The sequence below is a fragment of the Toxotes jaculatrix genome, chromosome 4 (genome assembly GCF_017976425.1).
Source record: "Toxotes jaculatrix isolate fToxJac2 chromosome 4, fToxJac2.pri, whole genome shotgun sequence".
NCBI classification, from domain to species: Eukaryota; Metazoa; Chordata; class Actinopteri; family Toxotidae; genus Toxotes; species Toxotes jaculatrix.
This window is the reverse complement of record NC_054397.1, coordinates 12,702,499-12,721,939: the sequence shown is the minus strand read 5'-3', so window position 1 is coordinate 12,721,939 and position 19,441 is coordinate 12,702,499. Positions and strand designations below refer to the sequence as shown.

The 19,441-nt window shown below is 41.8% G+C and overlaps 1 protein-coding gene across 2 annotated transcripts; it reads left to right on the top strand.

Moving 5' to 3' along the window:
- Positions 1–320: 320 nt before the first annotated feature.
- lcorl (ligand dependent nuclear receptor corepressor-like) lies at positions 321–19,214 on the top strand. 2 transcript variants are annotated; one of them, XM_041035128.1, is made up of 8 exons: positions 321–443; positions 1,451–1,516; positions 3,643–3,731; positions 3,891–4,017; positions 5,210–5,434; positions 5,539–5,635; positions 11,722–17,309; positions 17,417–19,214. In XM_041035128.1, the coding sequence occupies exons 1-8, from the start codon at positions 350–352 to the stop codon at positions 17,422–17,424; spliced, it is 6,294 nt and encodes a 2,097-aa protein (XP_040891062.1). In that variant the 5' UTR covers positions 321–349; the 3' UTR covers positions 17,425–19,214. The 2 variants fall into 2 exon arrangements, with proteins under 2 accessions (XP_040891062.1, XP_040891063.1); XM_041035129.1 differs by lacking the exons at positions 11,722–17,309; positions 17,417–19,214 and adding an exon at positions 6,549–11,248.
- Positions 19,215–19,441: the final 227 nt, after the last annotated feature.

The following is a 19,441-nucleotide window of genomic DNA, read 5'->3' as shown; positions in this document are numbered from 1 at the left end:
ATCAATTCGAACTCAATACCCCGTATTGACAAAACAAAAACGGAATTTTAGATTTTTATTATTATTATTAATTTATTTATTTGACAAGTTTATTAGAGGAAAAACTGTAATATCACATTAATCACATGTTTTTTCTTTAGTGAATGCAACGCGGCTCACAGACCGCGGAGTCAGTCTGATCTGTGAGGCCTTGTTCAGGGAAAAAATATCCCTGCGTCTGTGGAGCATGAGCCTACTTCAGCCTAGCGGCCGGCTGAGGGTGTAACAGCTGCTGCGCTGCCGTGGTAAACCGTCTACAGCCACTTCCTGTCGTTCAGGCAGAGGGAGAGAGAGGGGGGAAGGACGCAGAATGGCGACCGCGCAGTGCCCCAGATGCAGGATAGAAAGAAAAGGGTTTCGACGGGAACTTGACTCTTGGCGACACAAATTGATACACTGCGTTGGTATGATCCATATGCAGTTTCATATTTTGTTAAAATACCAAAGGGCTTCAAAGAGATTTCGCCCGGTAGCAGGGGGATCGCTACCCCGGGCTATATTGGTTTGCTAGCAAATGCTAGCTAACTGATAGCTAGCTAGTAGCCTGGCACCGTAGGTGGCCAGCTTCAGTGGCTAAGTTAAGCTGGAAGGCTAATATTTACCTGCTGGCTAGCTGTTCAAATTGGCTCCTTTTCTTTGTCCCCCAAAGCTAGCTAGCTACTCGTCGGTCCTAGCTCTTTCAGATCTTGTTACATGACTGAGGTGATTCATGCAACATTAAGGCGTATCTCATAAATTCTAGCTAACTAATAGTTATCGCCGCTAGCTAGATTTGTTTATTGACATAAATGTTGGTTATGCTAATGCCGTGCTAACAAGCTATGCTAACATTATCGGTGTTATTTGGGCGAGGGGATTGTTGCTACGTTGGAGAAGCTAGTCAGTCAGCTATGTCAGTGCAATATGAGAAAAGCGTACATTTCAGCGGTCTCGGGTAACGGTTTTCCATGTACTGTTTGCTATTTTGAACACAGTGTTTTACGCCGCAGTAGCTGACAACGTTAGGCTAGCTCATTCGAAATAAGCTGGATTTCTTCTTGTTTGTAACGTTTAATCAAAGTGACATCAGACTCAGAATACAGATAATAAAATTCAAAATATTAACCCAAAGTGTTAATGTTGACCAGCTGCTATTGATAAGTGACATATATTCATTGTGTTGTTCACGAACTGAGTGTAAGTACTCGGTTCATTGCAGGTGTTTATTGTCTGCCTGACGCTGACAACTCGCTATAGCAATGCAGTTATCTTTCAAAGGAGATTTTGCTGCTTTCGAACTGGTCGAGTTTGGCTCAAACATAAAATGGGTAGATTGTACTGTACACAAATGTGAAGCGCTTCAAGCATATGCATATCATATGTATATCAGTACTCAATGACTTTGTGAACTTTGTTCATTTTTTTCTCGTAGGGTTTGAAAGCATCCTGGAAACTATCTTTGGCCAGACGCCGCCGAGAGACCTCAATGTGTCTGATGGTGGGTTTTTTGTGCGTGCACGTTAAAAGTCTAGATTGCTTAACCAATCATGCATAAGTGTACCTCTCACTACATTCTGATCGCCACCCTGTCTCTAGCGCTCAGACCCAAGCACATTTGGTATTATGATGTAAATCTTTAAAAAAAATGTCACATAGTTTTTTTCATGGCTAATTCATTTTACAAACAGGGCACTGAATTGTTTAGCAAATGTTGCTCAGACAGGAATAGACAGTGCATTTGTTATGAAATATTTTCAGCCATGGAATGATACACATTGGTTCTCTCGTGAGTATTTATGGCATCAGGAAGGCATATGTGGGATTGGGTCCCTGCAAACAAATCAGTATTCAGTATAATGTCTCACTTTCAGGTTTCCTGTTTGACAGGGATATCATTTTACCCATGTTAAATTTTGAAGTTGGGCTCACAATATTAATAATATTATTCATAGATGCAGCTACTTATTTCTAAAGTGGTTCATTTAGTCTTTGTTTTATTTAACTTTAGGATTATAGATTGATAACAAAATTCTTACCTAGAGTGAAAACAAAGCAGCTTGGGCTGTGAGATAATATGATTATGACCTCACAGTATATCTGCCCTCCCAGCAGTAGCACAGACACTATGGTTAAAAAGATTATCAGGCAAGCAGCTAAAACTTTATTTTAGATTTGTAGAAATGTCTGCATGACCTCCAAACTAGTCTTCTGTACCTTTGTTATGTGCCTTTATTTGTGTCTGAGACCCATTCCTCCCCTGCTACGTCCTGCAGTCATATAACAACTTCACATCACCCACCTCCTGAAAATGCCTCCCCATGGTAATAAATGTCAGACTCTGCTCTGTACAGTGTGCTAGCCACTCTGAAGTCCAAGGATTAGAAGTACTTTGTACTTCAAGTTTAGAAGAACTTCAGACTCAAACAAACAACAACAAGGAAATCTTTACAAAACATGGTTTATGCAAAATATGCAGCTATATATTAAGATATACCAGGGCACCACCAAACTTGCAATCATTTTAGAAGGCAGCATGGTATTGAACTTTGAAAGAGCAGTCAACCCAAAGCCACCCAAATAAAAACAGCACTAGCATAAGGAAATTCTTTCATGGTGCACTGGCCCCTAACTGCTGCTGGTTAAATATCATAAACAATAAGGTTGTTTATTTGCAGAAGCACAAGATTACACCCAACACCCAGTCAGCATTTTTCTGTGAAAATTTTGTTTTCATTCAGAAAAGTTTGAAATGATCTCTTTCTGCTATGTCCTTTACATTGCAGCATGTGGTCACAAGGCGCCTAGCACTTGCTGGGCAACAGCAGCTAAAACACACAGCTTGTTTGACACTATCTGTGGTCTCATTGAGGTCAGCAGTGCCATCTGGAGACTAGACAGGAACATAATCAGATGATGTGTGATGCAGACTTGGCAGACACGATGAACTGCTTAATCAAAACACTGTTTGAGTGACATTCATTAGTTTGTCCCTGGTCTAGTCATTTTTAATGAATAACAGCCAAAGCTTCCCTAGTGTTGTTGTAACTTCATTAATTGACAGCAGTTAGGCTTGGGCGATATAAATACATTTTTTGACATAGTGTAATTTTAGTAACAATATATATCATCATACAGAACTCTTGGAAATTGAGTTGAGAAACCAACAAAACATCCAATCAGTGTTGTCATAAAGCAGTCCTGCTTTTGCCATACAATTGCCTACTACAACCAAAGACATTAAGCAGAATAGTTAGAATGATATAAATTTATTAAAAGAACCAAAAAAAATTTCTACAGACTTTAGGTCTCTAGCAGTTTTCTCAAAACTTTCTTGAGAGTTTTGTAGTGCACAGCAGTGTTTTGAAAGATTTTTCTATGGTCTGTTTGGATGTATTTGTTGTCCTATTAGGGTTGGGCAGTATGACAAAATAGATCATAAGAGGATAGAAGTTTGTCAGCAGCGTGTAGAGTGCTCTCTTGGCATAAAGTTGGTGTGATAATAGAGCTTGGAAACCACTCCTGCTTTTTATCAAATTATGTTTAGAGATCACAGTAGGAGTCCACCTGATCCTTGATGTACCCTTATTTTATAAATACCTGGTTATGTGTTATTGTGTCTTTTAGACTGTGAACCCGAAGTGGTGGATGATTGGTCCCCAGAAGCAAGCTGCTCTCATTGTTCATTCTGCAACCTTCCCCTGGACAAACTCAGTGTAAGAATTGTAAAAATAATCCAGAATTGAGTTTAAATTATTTTTTGTTCTTCACCGTTGTAATAATTACATAGTTTAATGTAAGATTTTGAATATTACAGAATATACTACATTCATAATATTAGCAGTCAGTAAAGTAACTTTATTGTTTCCTTGTAGGATCAAGCACCGGCAGCCACATCTCCCCTCTCCTCCCCCTCTGATTACTCTCCCTGTCAGGCTCCAAGCATCTCTGAGAGCAGCCAGTCAGCTCACAGGTTTCTCCAAGCTGTGTTTCACAAGAAAGGTGAGTCAGGTTTCTTTCTGCCTTGACAAACATGTCAACTTATGACACACAGGCTCCTGCCGTGGGCGCACAACTGCCAGCTTCCTTATTCAATGGCAATAGAAAGATTAGCAATAACATTCGCAATACTATAAATCAGTGTGTTTGAAAAACAGGAATGGTCTGCTTTGATTTATCGGTCTTGAAAGGCTCCAGATTGCTTTGGTGTTCTGGCATATGGGCTTCCCACTAGCTGTTTGCAGACTTTCGTGACTGTATCCTTAGACAAATGTTTGAGCAGATAATAGTGGTTTTATGTGCTGAGGTTATAGTAATAGTATGTACTTCTCTGATGTTGCCACTATCATGCCAGTACTGTGGAGATGTACTGAGTTTCATTTATTGTTCATTTAAACATTATATTTGATTAATCTTTTCACAAGCCATGTCCTGATTCCCCGTGGTCAAGCAGTAAATTGATTTACCATCAGACTGCTTCCAAGGTTGAGAGAAGTTATGAATCTGAAAGTAAATGACTCAGAGACTCAGCTTAGACCAGGTCAGTGCTAACTTCCATATTTCCATTCATAGATGGACATAGAAGTGGGCGACACAATTGAAATCCTGTATCACGATACATCAGATCTTTTATCACAGTGTTGATATGGCGTGTGATTTAATGATGATAATTTCTGGAAAACTAATGAATAAATCAAGTACAGTGTTTTTTGCTTGTCTAGCAAAATTCCCATCTAACAAATCAGTGTACACCATCACCTTGATGCAAAAGTTATAGGAAAAATTATATGGTTTGTTCCCACAAATGTAACTCACTCACATAATTGCCCACAGTGATCTAATACAAGATTTGGTTGCCATCATGTAACTACTCTGATAGTACAAATTGTTAAAATAGCCTACTCCTATGTGGAACAAAGCAAAAAGCAGTTGAAAAGATGGATGCTTAATTATGCTATATCGGTTTCCCAAGTTTCCTATAAGTAGGACATTTTGGAGACAAATGTCACTTTTGATGTTAATGTGTTGGAACCAAGAGATGTCTTTGTCGCAAGATGTTAAAAACTTTCCGTGTTGACTTAAAATACCTCAAAATTTCTTATTGCTGTAAAAAATAGCAGAAATCATGCTTGTTATGTTGCAAGTCAAATCCTGTCATTTTAACTCCTGGCTGCATCTGTGCCTTCTTTGTTAGATGTTCCCCTGGGCTGTGACTCCAGCATCCCTCTAGTTGCCCAGGAGCTGATGAAGAAGATGATATATCAGTTTGCCACGGATTATGCATCCAAGTGTCGCCCCCACACCAGTACAAATGGTGTAACAACAAGGACCTCATCACCTTTGTCAGAAACATCAGACGCCCCTCTGGACCTCACAGTGAGCCGAACCCAGGAGGGGAAAGAGAGTGAGCCTAAACTAGGTAGGGAAAGCATTAGACACATTGTGATTTTAAATATCTATAAATGTTTCCAGCTTCTGAAGTCTATGATTCAACTCCTAACCTGTTCAAATAAATTTTTCCAGTAACAGATGGCGTGCTCGACCTCTCCAACAGGAACTCTGCCTGCTCAGCAACTTCATCATCATCATCATCATCATCATCTAATCATAAAGACTCTGGGTAAGAGTTTTGTTATTCTTGAATTGCTTCTGTTGATAAATTTCAGTGGTATTCGGCCTTGTGGAAGAATGCACAAGGAAGCTCTGTTATTAATATCATTTAAAACTGGGGGTTCTTTATAAATACAGTATTAAGTTTACATAACTTAGGCATTTTTCAGGCATTTCAAACCCACTTTGACTAAAACATGATTTTGCATGTGAGGGAGTAACGCTAAAGGATTGATGGTAGCATCAAAATTTTTAAAAATGCTGCTTGATTTAAGTCAGCTCTCTATCACCACTTTGGCCCGAATGATATTCACTCTCCATTGTTTGACAGTGTTTTGGGTCAGTTCATTGTTAGTCATTATGAAGAGTTAGCTTGTGTTTGGTGTTTTGGTTCTATGGGGTTGACTCTTTTATCTCTTGAGCGGTAACGTCACAGCAATGGCACCGTATTATAGCATTTGCCAGCAGCTCAGGATTGTACTATGAGGAGAGCATTGCAGTACCTCACAACGATTTTACCTCCTTTTTTTTTTTTACTGATCCAGTTATGATGAGTTTGATTATTCAACCTTCAAGCATGTAGGATTCTCACTGAAGGATATCACAAAACTACAGGGGTTGTATGTGAGCGCCAAAGTAACCCCAGCCATTCACAGACTGTCCCACCTGGACGTGAAGAGGCTTTGCCGCACACAAAGAATGTGTGTGTGCGCGTGTGTGAGACACACAGCAGCAGTGTGTGTGAGGGCCCAGAAACAGACTGAAAACAGACAGACATGAAACTTAACAGTCGCAGTGATGTTACCAACACAAGGCATAAAGGAGTGGACCCCTCGCTCTGCACCCCCCCTGTCCCCTATGCCAAAATCAAACCCCTCCATCACCTCCATCCTGACCCTGCTGTTTGGTCCTCCCATCCCTAGGAGGCAGCACAGGCAGAAGGGGGAGTACATTGAGAGGAGCTGGGAGCTGTCTGAGGGGTTGCTGTCCAAGGCCTTAAAGGATATACGCTCAGGGAGGCTGCAGGAGCAGCGGGCAGCGTTGCTTTATGGAATACCCCTTCACACCCTGAGGCAAGGCCTGGATGGCTGGGCTGAGGGAAGGCTTGGGATGCTGCACCAACTTGCACCAGGAAGCAGAGATTTCAGGGACGAAGTGACATCGTACAATGTGATGTCATCAATGCTGGGTGGCGAAGCCCGTCTTGTTCTCCAGAGGGTGGCGGCATGGGCAGAGCGGGCAGATATCGGAGGAGCTGCAGAGGAGAGTGGAGATTTCAGTTCCCCTTCGTCCTCTCTTACTTTTTATCAGCCAAGTGGTCTACACAAAACCCTCCCCCATTCATTTCCCCAACTCCGGGATGCTCTCCTGCCTCCACCAAGCCCCACTCCCAGTCTGGAGCCACCCACACCCCTGCGTATTCCTCAGGTCCGTTCCATATCTGACCATAACAGGTCAGTCTCAGCTGAGAATTGCAGCGTGGCTGAAAATCTTCATCAGCGTACCTCAGCAGCAGAGGGTACTGCCAGTTCATCGACAGCTGCTGCCAGACCTTCATCTCTCTTCAAACTCAGACCTCCCTTCTTGGCTCACGGCTGTTCGGGCAGTGCCAGCCAGTCACCTCATCGCCTGGGACCACGCGGGTCCTCGTTGGATGATTCAGAGGAGGGAGCATGTAACCGGGATAAGGACAAGCAACCGAGAAAGAAACGTGGGAGATACCGCCAGTACGACCACGAACTGTTGGAGGAGGCCATCGGTATGGTAATGGCAGGCCGCATGAGTGTTTCCAAGGCCCAGGGAGTTTATGGGGTGCCCCATAGCACACTGGAATACAAAGTCAAGGAGCGTACTGGAACACTGAAGAATCCACCCAAGAAAAAATCTGCCAGCGTCTGTTCATCCAATTCCAACTCGTCTGGTTCTGGTACCATGACCGGTTCAACAAACTCAGGGACTCTTGCCTCAGCTGCTGACACAAAGAGGTTCTAGACCACGAAACGCCTCCAGGACTCCTCAAAACTTGAACTCATGACCTCTTACAAAACACACGTTTTCTGAAGACACTTGTTAGAACACAACACATGCCTTTACAAACTAAATGGACATTAATATTCAGGTCTTTTAACTATGTGTCTATAATGTGATTGTCATACTTTTAGCTGTATTTCTCCAGCTTAGTCCTGGGCTTTCATTTAAGCAGCTATGAGGTGTGGTGTTTTTTCAAGAGGTAGTGGTGCTCATTGCAGCTTTTGTTCACAGGAGCTGCTAAACTCAACAAACTCCTCATAGCTTCTGTGTTTTTCACTAAAGCTAAAAGATTGAAAAGGAAATGGTTTGGATTATATTATCTGTTAACGGTTACCAACTAATCCCGTGGAAAGATCAAAACTAGAAATTAATTTTATCCTACTAGCAGGTATTGTCCGTGGGGCCAAAGCAAGATGTGTTGAAATTCTCAGCAGTGTTCTTTATATAAATAAATTAAGTTTTCTTTATTTATTATTTGATTAATTCATTTTTTGATGGAAAAGTGGCAGATGTACACACTGTCTGCAAAATGTATTCAAGACGCGTCCGTTTGTCTTAGACTTCCATCAGTAATGACCGGAACTTTAAATTGTGTAAGAGTTTACTTTTCCTATTGATCTCATTCTTTAATCTAATACAAATCTAACAGGTGTGTATAGTAGTTTTTGGATTACAGTGGACTTCTGTGGGATGACGGTATAAACTGTATCAGTTATAAATGCCAAATATACTAATACTATACACACCAAATATATTCCAGCTTCTTAAAAGGGAGAATTTCCTGCTTTTTTGACTTACGTGACTCTAACCTGAATATCTTTGGGTTTTGTTTCTTTATTTTAGAACGCTAACCCTTTTAAACTGTCACCATTCATTTCCAGGATATTACTGTGTTTTTGTTTTTTTTTTACACCGTTTTCAGACGTTTTATAGACCAAATGATCAATCAATTAATCAAAAGAGTAGTTGGTTATGAAAATAATAGTTGCAGCCCTGTGTGCAATGATAAATCAGTTTTTGGCTTTGGTCTCGTCAGGGGATTTGTTGGTAATAACAGGATAAAATAACACTAGCGTTATCCTTTAAACACCTCGAGGAAGTTCTCAACTTTGTTTTCATGTTTATATGATGTGGTTTTTCTTCAAGGAGAAAAACTGAGTTGATTGTTGTCCACCAGATTGCCCAGGATCAGGTATGAGAAACACAGTTGTGGACCTCTTAAAAAGCTAAGAAATGAAGTGTGACTCTCATGTTTGCTAGCTGTTAGGTTATTAGGTTATTCAGGTTTGATTCACTTCTTAAAGCTCCTTGTTAGTGGAGCTATGATGATTGTCATTTACAGCTTTCTATCTCTTTCTGGGTATCTTACCAGGGCTACTGAAGTGACTTAGAGCCATTGTAACAGATTAAAAACTCATTACTATTGTTAGACACCTCTACAAACAGGGAGATTGTACAGTATAAACTGCTGTGGTGGCTACATCTTCATTATGAGTTTCTGTTGAAGAGATTAGCTTATGAAAGCCATTTTTGTGTTCACATAGTTTTCTGCTGTATTTGTGCAAGCTAGTCTGAACATTGTATTGAGTGTAGTTGGAATGCAAATGTGCAGCATGTTTTTAAATGTGCACTGATAAGCTTGGGAAATGTATGCTATTGTGTACGTGTACTGTTTGTGAAAGATGTTGTTTTATGATCTCAGATATTTACTAATTCTGCTACTGTAGCTGTATTACAGTGAACCTCATACATAACTGCTGCTTAAAACTTAACTTCACGGGACCGATTCCCTGGCACAAGGACGCGTAGCTGCAACAAAAGAGCTGTTTTCAACAAATGCGATTCCAAGGTGACATGCATTGTAATGTGTGAAGCCGAAATGAGGGATTAGTGTTTAGAGTACGGATAGGGTTCATTGTTGTCAGTGGTTGATTGTGTAGACTAGTGGAGGTTGGTGAAAAGTTGGCAGCGTGACATGACTTGATTCAGAATCAGGCTTGCAGGCCTCTCTGACTGTATCTGGGGAAATGCTAAATATTTTGTCTACACTCATGTCTGCCTCTGAGATGGGCCTATATCCATTGACAGTGCTACTACCAAAGCAGCAGTTCAGGGTTACCCACACAAAGCTGCTTCGATTTGTTTTGCTGTGATATCAGCCTGCCTGTGTGTGTTTCTCTCTCTCTTTCTAACCTCGTTGCCACATATACCTCTGAATTTTATCTGCCTATAGCCGAGTGTCAGGTTTCACATCAGAGCCTCTGTGTTATGATACAGAATATGCTGGGGTATGAGCTCCTATTAGCTTAGGGACACTCATGTGCTCTTTGTCTCTCAAGGAAAAACACCCAAGTGTAAGTTTATTGCCATCAACAACATTAAAACTTCTTCAAGTAAATTATTATACAGCCGGTCAGCCATTTGGCGGAGTATGAAAGAATTCCAAATAGTGGTTTAAATTCCACCCTGTGGCACTTACAGGAGAGCTGCCATGTTCTTAGCTAAGTATTTACCCTTGTTGGTTTGTGTGTGTTTGTAATTTTAAAGCTAATTGTAAAGCAGTTTTATTTTTTAAAGCTTTTCTGGTTAAATTGTGTGGCTTTTCAACCTGTCCCAACTCTGGCAATTATACAGATTCTGCTGTCTCCACTTCTGAATGTCTCTGCTCAAGTGCACAGTGCCTGTGTCTGGGGCTACAGCATAGTGCAGCATGATGTCTCTACTCTGGGAATTATCTGTTATTTACGTCCAAGGGCCAGTTAATGAACAAGCCCAAACCCATCACCCAAATAGAAAATAAGGAAGTTAAATGGTAGTGTATCCTAGGAACACACCTGGGCTTGTTTTCAAACTTGAGCTTGAGGCTTTTTTTGTTTTATTTTTTTTGGACTAAACTGCTGACAAATCTTTCAAATGACTTAACAAAAATTAGCTATTTATGCATCAATCAATTATTGCACTATGATTTATAAGAAGCATTTTTATTGTAGAAACCTGTTTTGTGTTGTTGCTGCATACTTATTTATTGATTGTGCTTCAGACCTGTGATTTTTACTAGTTTGATTGTCGTAGTTCTTGATTTGTAATGGGACACCTCAATGCAATGTGAAATGTGTATTGCATGAACGCTTTTAAATGTTAGCTGATATAATTTATTTTGTCCTAAAAATGACACCCCTGCATATTGTGGTTGTTTGGTGCTTATGTTAAGAATTATTTAAGTGATTTTAAAAAATAATAATGTAGTTATCTTAAACTCTACAGTACCACTACAGAATGTAACTCTCACTTTACTGTGTCCAGCCCAGTTAACCCTGAAAAGGTCTGGACACAAACAGTACTTAAATAGCTGGAAATACTATCCAATAAATTACTTGCAAAATTTTAATATTATTAAAGTCAGTCAATTTACTTTTATAGTGAAATAAATCACTCACAGGATCTAACTCTTGATTTGAACAATATAGGGTATTTTGAGCTGTGATTTTGTTGGTGAAAGTGCTGTTGAAAAGAACACTTTAGTTTGAGCGTTTCTACAATCGTTCCCTCTGCTTTTAGCAGAATGTTATCGTTTACCTTCAGCAACTCATCAATAAAACAGTTCTCTAATCAGTTCCCTGTTATAATTTTACTAATGTAACTGTTTCAGTGTCAGATTATTAACAATTTACTGTTGTTTCATTTTTCAGTTGTTCTTTCATGCTGGCTTGACAAAACCTAACAATTGCCACTTACTTTCTTTGTCCACCCCAAAACTTTCTAATCCTGTTTAGAGCACACATACATAAAAGTGTTCAGATTTCATTAACAGTTACTGTCATTTGAGCTGCAGTTGGCATATGCTGCAGACTCCAGTGTTACAGAACATTCACATTTGGATGCAGTGGCAGTTAAGCACACATTAACACATTCTAAAGTTTATTATTGTGTTTTGTAAAAAAAAAAAAAAAAAGATTCAATTTGGTTGTTACTGTGTCAGTACTTATTTGTTGTTTCTCAGTTGACTGTGGTTCAGTTATGAGTAAAAGCTCTTAACTCTCATCTTTGTATTTTTTTTGCTTCTAGCTCCCTGCCTTCATTTATACAAGACATGGGACAGCGAGGGAATAAGTGTCATCAGAGCTCTGCGTGGGATGCTGTTCTCAGCTCACTCTGCCCAGCACACCGTTCCTTACTCTACCAGATCGTGAAGCTGGCACAGCAGGAAAAATTGTTTAATCACAGACCGGCCGATCAGACTGAATCTTACTGCTATCCCTGTGATGTAAACCCAGAGGATAATGTCACCCCTCATGCAGTCGTACTTAGTGAATGTAAAGCCCATAACAGCAGCCCATACTACCCTTTAATGGACTGTGATCATCAAGGTCATGGCAGCACAATGTACCATCCAGGAGAATCCAAGTCCAGCTGTAGCTCCCATCTCTTCCCTTTAAAAGACTGTAGAAGTGAAGGTTCTCTGGATTCTAGCTGCTGCTGTGTGCAGCGGTGTAGGATGGAAACCTACTCTGTTCTGTGTCCCAAGAGGCTGCACTGCATTTCCTGCCAAAGGCCGGTTGTAGGTCATATCAACAACAGTGTGTGTTCATTTACATCCTCTGCTCCATTATCCAAATCCCATTCACGGTGCACTCCCACCTCTAGTTTATGTCCTTCCTCATCGATCTGCTGTAATCAGCACATCAGCCACTCTTGTCCCTGTTATTCAAACCATGCCTGTGTGATGCAGGTCAGGAACACAATAGAGAGAGGGGTTGGAGATGGAGATCCTCCTTGTCCTGTCCTGAAAAGAGAACAGAGCCCCTCTCCTCCTCCCCTTTCCCCTATCCCCTCCGACATTAGTAAGAAAACCAATGAAAAGCCACCCTCCCTTCATCACCATAGACAAGAACAGGAAACTGACGCAACTGTTAAAAACGGTCTTGTGAATGAAAGCCAACACGAAGGAGGCACTGGTGCCGCTACAGAAGAGGAGCTACAGTGTAGGATCCCCAGAAGTTGTCAGGCTGGGCAGAACCCAAGCGGGACTTTACTGCAAGATGTTGTGAATCGCTTCAGTAAGAAACTGGATACAATCGAACCTCAAGAGAAGGACCGACCTCCAGTTTCCACAGCCGTTAATGTTTCTGAACAGGAGCAACTGCAGTCTCCCTCGACCAGCCAGAACCCGCAGGTTCATGCTGATGCCCATCTGACTGAAATCATCACCAAAGTGCTTCACGAAGACAGTGGTAGTGACTACAATCTCAGTGAGCTGTTCAATCGCCATGATAGCAAAGAGCCCAAGTCACCTAATACCCGCTTCCGACGTCGCCAGGAAGTCCTTGCTGCTATAGCGACACCTGCTGATGACTCTTCAACCAGGAGGCATACCTTACAAATTAAGCGTGAGTTTGCCATGCTTGATCAGTCCTGCAATAGGAGAAAGTTACCACCAACAAAGAGGGCAAGATTGAGTGATGGAAAGGTTACTATAACTACATCATGCACTTCATCAGACTCAAAAGAATTTAAACGTGAGTCCATAAGAGAAATAGAGGTAGGTGTAGAACTTGTAGAGAATCATAGAGTTGGGGAGGAACCAGTGAACATGCTCTCTGAAGAAAGTGACAGGGATGAAGTAAAAGATAACATACAGACAGTTATAGTAACAGAAGACTTTCAGATCGTTAAAGCAGAGGAGAAAGAAAGGGAAATATCCAGTGAGGAAAAAGATCTTACTCCCTCAGTCACTCAAATATCCACACCTGAGCTGCAGAGCATGTATGGCAGACAAGACTCAGGGGGTCACAGTGCACTAACACAGGAAATGACAGCAACTGCAACCTTAACAAAACAGTGTGGCAGGCCCTGTAAAGAAGATGGGAAGGTTAGCAGTGCTGGAAGTGATAACCATGAAGAAGTCCTATCAGGTATCACTATCAGCTCTGATAGTGACAACAGACCAGGTAAAGGTAAAGATTGCCATAGTCCTGTTAGAGAGAGGCAGAAATGTCAATTGGATCACTCCAAGGAAGCAAAGAGATCCAGGAGAAACATAGTTCCTCCACAGTGGTTTGCGTCCTTTGTCACTGAGCCAAGGAAGATGTTTGTTGCATGTTCTCCTGGCAAAATCTTTAGCCAGAGAACAAGAAAGGACAAGGTTTTGTCACCTAGCACTTTTGATGCCTCATCTAAAGATCCACGTGCTAATGACACCCAGCTTGAATCAACAGATGAAGCCCCCCTGTCCTCACCTGAGCACACAGAGAAGCTTGCCTTTGAATCAGGTCCAATAGAACAAAGTGGACCATCTTACACAGAGTCAAAAACTGTGGCTGCCAAAGAGAAGAGTACGACAAAACACAGCTCAAGCATTAGGCCAGATGGCAGCGACTCTGCTGTCAAGCCTTTTGGAAGACTACGATCATCTCTAAAAAGACCACAGATCTCAAAGTCATCTTCAGGAATACCCGAAAAGTCCTCAAATAGGAATGTCACCATTGAGTCTGCTCCCTGTGTTGAGAACCCTCCTAACTCCCAAGTCCAGTACACCAGTTCAATTAAACTCATGTTTGTATCACCAGTAAAGGATAAGGAAGGAGTTAGATATAGTCTCAAATCAGCAGGCTCGGGTTCGAGTGCACAAGGAGAGGAACCCTTTGACCCATGTATAGCATCTTCATGGTCAGGGACACCTGAGAAACATAAAACCCAGAGCAGTGAGTCTCCTACTTCAAAAGTAAAATCTATCTCCTCACCACTAAAGTCCGCTATCTCACCCATAAGATCTGCTTGTTCACCAGCCAAGTCCACTTCTTCACCAGCCAAGTCTGCCTCCTCAACACCGAAGTCAGTTTCTTCACCGAGCAAGTCTACATCTTCACCACAAAAGTCAACTTCATTGCCAGGCAAGTCTGTGTCTTCATCACACAAATCGGCTTCTTCGCCAAGCAAATCTGCATCTTCATCACACAAGTCAGCTTCTTCGCTGAGCAAGTCTGTGTCTTCACCACACAAGACTACTTTGCCGAGCAAGTCTGCGTCTTCACCACACAAGTTGGCTTCATCGCCAGGCAAGTCAGCGTCACCTCACAAGTCTGCATCTTCGCCTCACAAGTCGGTTTCTTCACCAAGGAAGTCTGCGTCTTCATCACACAAGTCAGCTTCTTCACCAAGGAAGTCTGCCTCTTCGCCATACAAGTCGGCTTCTTCACCAAGCAAGTCTGTGTCTTCATCATCCAAATCTGCCTCTTCACCCAGGTCAGCTTCCTCATCACCTAAAATAGGTTCCAGAAGATCAGGTGAAGGTACTCCAACTAAGCGTGTAGCTGGAACTGAGGGCCAGAGATCACCATGTGACTTATCTTTTCATGAATCCACTCCTCCAAAAAGGCGTCCGGGTCGGCCAAAGAAGCTGGGACCACAGCTGGAGCAAAAAGTGAAGAGGCCAATTGGTCGACCACGCAAGCAGCAGGCTGTGGATTCAGTAACTGGGGCAAAAGCAGTAAGTGGAAAATCTGTTTTAGCATCTGACACTGAGGAGAATGTAAACAAGAACCTCAAAATAACAGTTGTGTATGGCCGTTCAAGGAGAAACAAACGAATGGTGTCTGAGGGCTTTGACCAGCTACAAACAGAATTCAATGATGCTTGGCAAGCAGTGGGCTTTAAAAGTGGCTTGGGCATTTTAATGCACAACTCTACAACCAGCTCAGGTAGTACTGAAAGCGGCTCAACAGAATTGTCTGAGTTCACTTTTGTCAGCCCTGTGAAAGAGTCTGCCCCTCAGTCCAGCAGTAACATCAAATGTCAGAAGCGGGATGATTCTGCACCCTCAAGGAAGCCAGGTAGACCTGCAAAAGTTAAAATCTCTGGAATCTCAGTCACAGTAACAACAGTGTCACCTCGGCAACGCAAAATTCAGATAAATAAGGATGCTCGGCAGTCTCCTGAAACACTAATTCATAAGCAAGTACTTCTGCCAGAATTCAAATCTGCCAAGGAGCCCTGGACAATCAGTCATCAGCCTGCAAACAAAAGCAGTCAAACAGAGAAAGGAATAGAAACAAAGGATGAAAATGAAGACAAATTGCCAAATCAGGCTGTAGCAGTACGTCACTCAATGAGAGTGAGAAAGCCGTCGATCCACTTTCTGCACGCTGTTGCCACATCCACCTCTAGATCATACAGCCATAGCAACGCTCTGCTACGGCGCTCTAAACAACTTTTGCTAAACAAAGCCAACAATGAAAGGAGAAAGGAGGAGCAACAGAGTAGTGTAGAAACTTCAGGGGGAAAAAGACAGCTCTTTGGACAAGACAAGAGGAACAACTCTCAGGACCTGAGCAGAGTAGCAAGGGTGTCTGTAGACTCAATCTTTACCCCAAAAGAGACGCTAAGATGGTGGGCAGCATCAACTGAGGAGAAGACAATGAACCAGGAGCTTGCTAGGCGAATACGACTCATCTCTGACACCTGGGTCTCAGACACTGTGGAGAACCAAGAAAAAGAAATTGCCTTTAATTCTAAATTAGGCACTAAAGGCAATAATTCATTTACCAGGAAGTCAAAACATTCCTCTGTGGTTCGAACACTGTTTGATTGTCCTCCTAACAAACCAAGGTCCTGTAGCATGCAGCAGCTCTGCTCCTGGTTCATGCAGACCACAGAGACACAGTCTCTGGCTATCGTCAAGAAGGCAAGCTCTCGTAACCCGTACGAACTTATGCACTTCCCTTGTTCTGCCAATAAAAAAAGTGTTTGCCACAGTCCTCAGGCAGAGCGACTCCGCAAACACATCAAGAAGTTTGCCAAAACTGTGCCAAAAAGTCCTTTGCAACATCAGCAGGCTCAGAGAAGGCTGAGGAAGAGGAATAACGCACCTCTACAAACAAATTTTAGGCGACAACTTTTCACTCCCAGTTTTGCAACAGGCAGGCTCAGTCAAAGAGTCCAGTGTTGGGGAAGCAGAGCATTTAGAAAATACCAGGGCACTCTATTTAGAGCAAGGACAAGGTTCTTAACCCGTACAGAGAGGGAGAGGTGGCGAAAGAGGAAGAGGAATAAGAAAAACATTAAGGTAGCTACAAGTTTTTCAAATGGACATGCAGTAACTGGACTACAACCAAAATGCAAAGCATTACGCAAATCAGAAAAAGATCAGTTATCTGGCTGTTTGGAGAACAGTTCTGCCACCAGTTCTGTTGACCAAACTCAGGAGCCTGTGGATGAACCCAAAGAGCAGAACCTCTGCTCAAAAGCCTGGAGTCCCGAGACACTGAAGGAATGTCGGGTGTTTCTGAGGAAGATCAACTCTCCAGACAATGAATCAACTGAGGAAGAGTGGGACTCCTGTACTGTGACACTGGATGATGGGTCACCCTCTGCATACGTATTTGCAGGAAGGGCGAGGGAACTGGTAGGAGTTGTTAAAGCTGTGAAAAATGAAAGGAAAAGGAGCATGAATCAGAGGACTGCCTCCAGGGAGCCGGCGGGTTCTGCACCTAAATCAGTCCAGGAGCAGAATGAGATGCCAGTGGGGAGGCAGAAAGGCAAATACAAAAGTCCTGGGGTTGTGTCTACTGAACTACCACAGCCACCACCAGCGAAAATGTTGAGACAATCGCGAATGAGGGGCCTAACCGGGCCGAGATGGTGTGACTTTGTGTTTGGTAACTACCTTGCTTTTTCTTATTGAATATCACTAAAGACTTCTATCAAGCTTCAGTTTCAAATCACTAGTGTCAACTTGTGATCTCTTTTTTTTTTTCCCTGACAGAAAACTAAATGAAGCATGAGGCCTCCTCCTTCCTGGGAAAGGGACTGTGGTTTAACGTGGTGCCTTTGGACATTGAGCTGACCACGTGGACTGACCATCCCACTATGGTTCAGTCTTACACTCAGCAATTATGTAGCAGTCTAACTTAACAAAAGCTTGATGTTGCACTATTTTTATCCATGGATATGTATGTACAGAATGTTTGATTTCTTTTTTTTTTCTTCAGCTTGCCTTTGTCTTTCTGAACGTGTTTAGAAGATCAAATCATTGCAGAGTTTTAATGGGTTAAGTGCTGATTTGGAAGGAAAGACAAAGCTTGACCGCATAAAGACAATGCCACCCCCTCCCCTCCCCAAAAAAACTCATACCTGATTATTAAGGCCATCACCTCCAGATAATCTGAAACCAGTAAAATTTGTAAAATTCTTTTTAATTGTTATTGTACAGCACTAAAATGTTCCCCAAAATTATAATTTTTCTCAAGCCCAGCCTTGTTTGCTACAGTCACTATTGTTATATTGCAAGCCAGTAGCCAAAAACATGCCTTGAATGAAGGATTTTTATTTTTTTTTACCCCTTCACGATATGTGTATGGGCCCTAAATATACAATCCTGTCTTGAATTAATTGGCCATCAGTCTGTACTAAAACCAAATATTTTTTCTCATTCTTTTAAAGTATTCTTCAAACAATATTTTTGTTAGTCTCAGCACCAAACCACAATTAGCACAAACTTACCATGTTCTAAATGACATATTCTACCCAAACGAGCCACAAAATCCAGAGGTATGTACGAAGTAATGAAGGAAGTGGCGTTATGCAGTCGTAGAAAATAGATTGATTCATTTGTCAGTTTGTTGGATCTGACTTGTTTTAATTCATCTGTCTTTGATTGTCTTGTTTTCACCCAAAGCATATGCTGTATGTCAGTGTCAGATCCACTCCTTGCACTATTCCATCTGAGATCATTAATCCCACTACACAGTTTCCTCCCCCATATTTTGCACATCCCATGTCCCACTACCATCCCCTACTGTAAAACTAGAGAATCTATTTGGTGCAATACAAACCCAGATGATTTATCAGTATGTAGTAATTATTTTATTGCTGACAGACGAATGGATGTACACAAGTACCAATGGCCTGGGATGTTACTTCAGTTGTTTCCATAGCCATGTAATGTGATCTTAAAGGATATTGCTATACAAACTTAGTTTTTTTCCCCCCCACCTGCCCATTTCTCCTCAGTGAAGCAGATAAATAACAGATCATTAATTGTTATAATAGCATTAAATTGTTTTATCATAAACATACAAGCATTATTTACTGTTTAAATGCAGGTGGGAGATGTGTTGCTGTTAAGGTTTCCCTAGGGTTCCTGTTGTGTTCTTGTTTTTTTCTTCCTCAAGTTGCAGCAAGAGACGCCTACCTCCACTGGGGCTCAGCTAGGCCTACTGCTCTTTCGCTTTTCAGTCGCGTGATAGACAGGGCCAGAGTTGATTGGTAAACACTAATCTTGGATCAATATGTTAGACCCAAGATGTCTGGCTGTAGGTCAAAATTCAAACCTGTAGTGTGTATTGTGTGCCTGACTACCCTTGTATGTATGTCACTATGGTTGCCATTTCAGCAGGAGGGAGGTGGGGTCGCCCAGTATTGTGAGAAATAACCCTTGGCCCTCTGTTGAAGAACCTGGTGCTAAACATCTGTTGTATATTTTCTTTATGTGTTTTTATACGGTCCATTACAGATGCAACAAACAGGCGTCTGTAATTGGAACAATAAAGAGTCTTTTGAAATAACAAGCGAGCAGTATTATTTATAGTAGACTGAAAAGTAAAAACCACAGCCGAGTTTCCACTGTCAAGTATAGCAGAGTTAGCACGTTGATCCGTGGGCTTTATTTTCCCCATAACTCACTGCTGACGCTCATATTGATCACCACCAGCCCATAAATTGTGTCTATACTGAACCAAAAAGGGAGGGGGGAGGCACTGATCTGGTTTAGTGATAATGAAGAGAACAA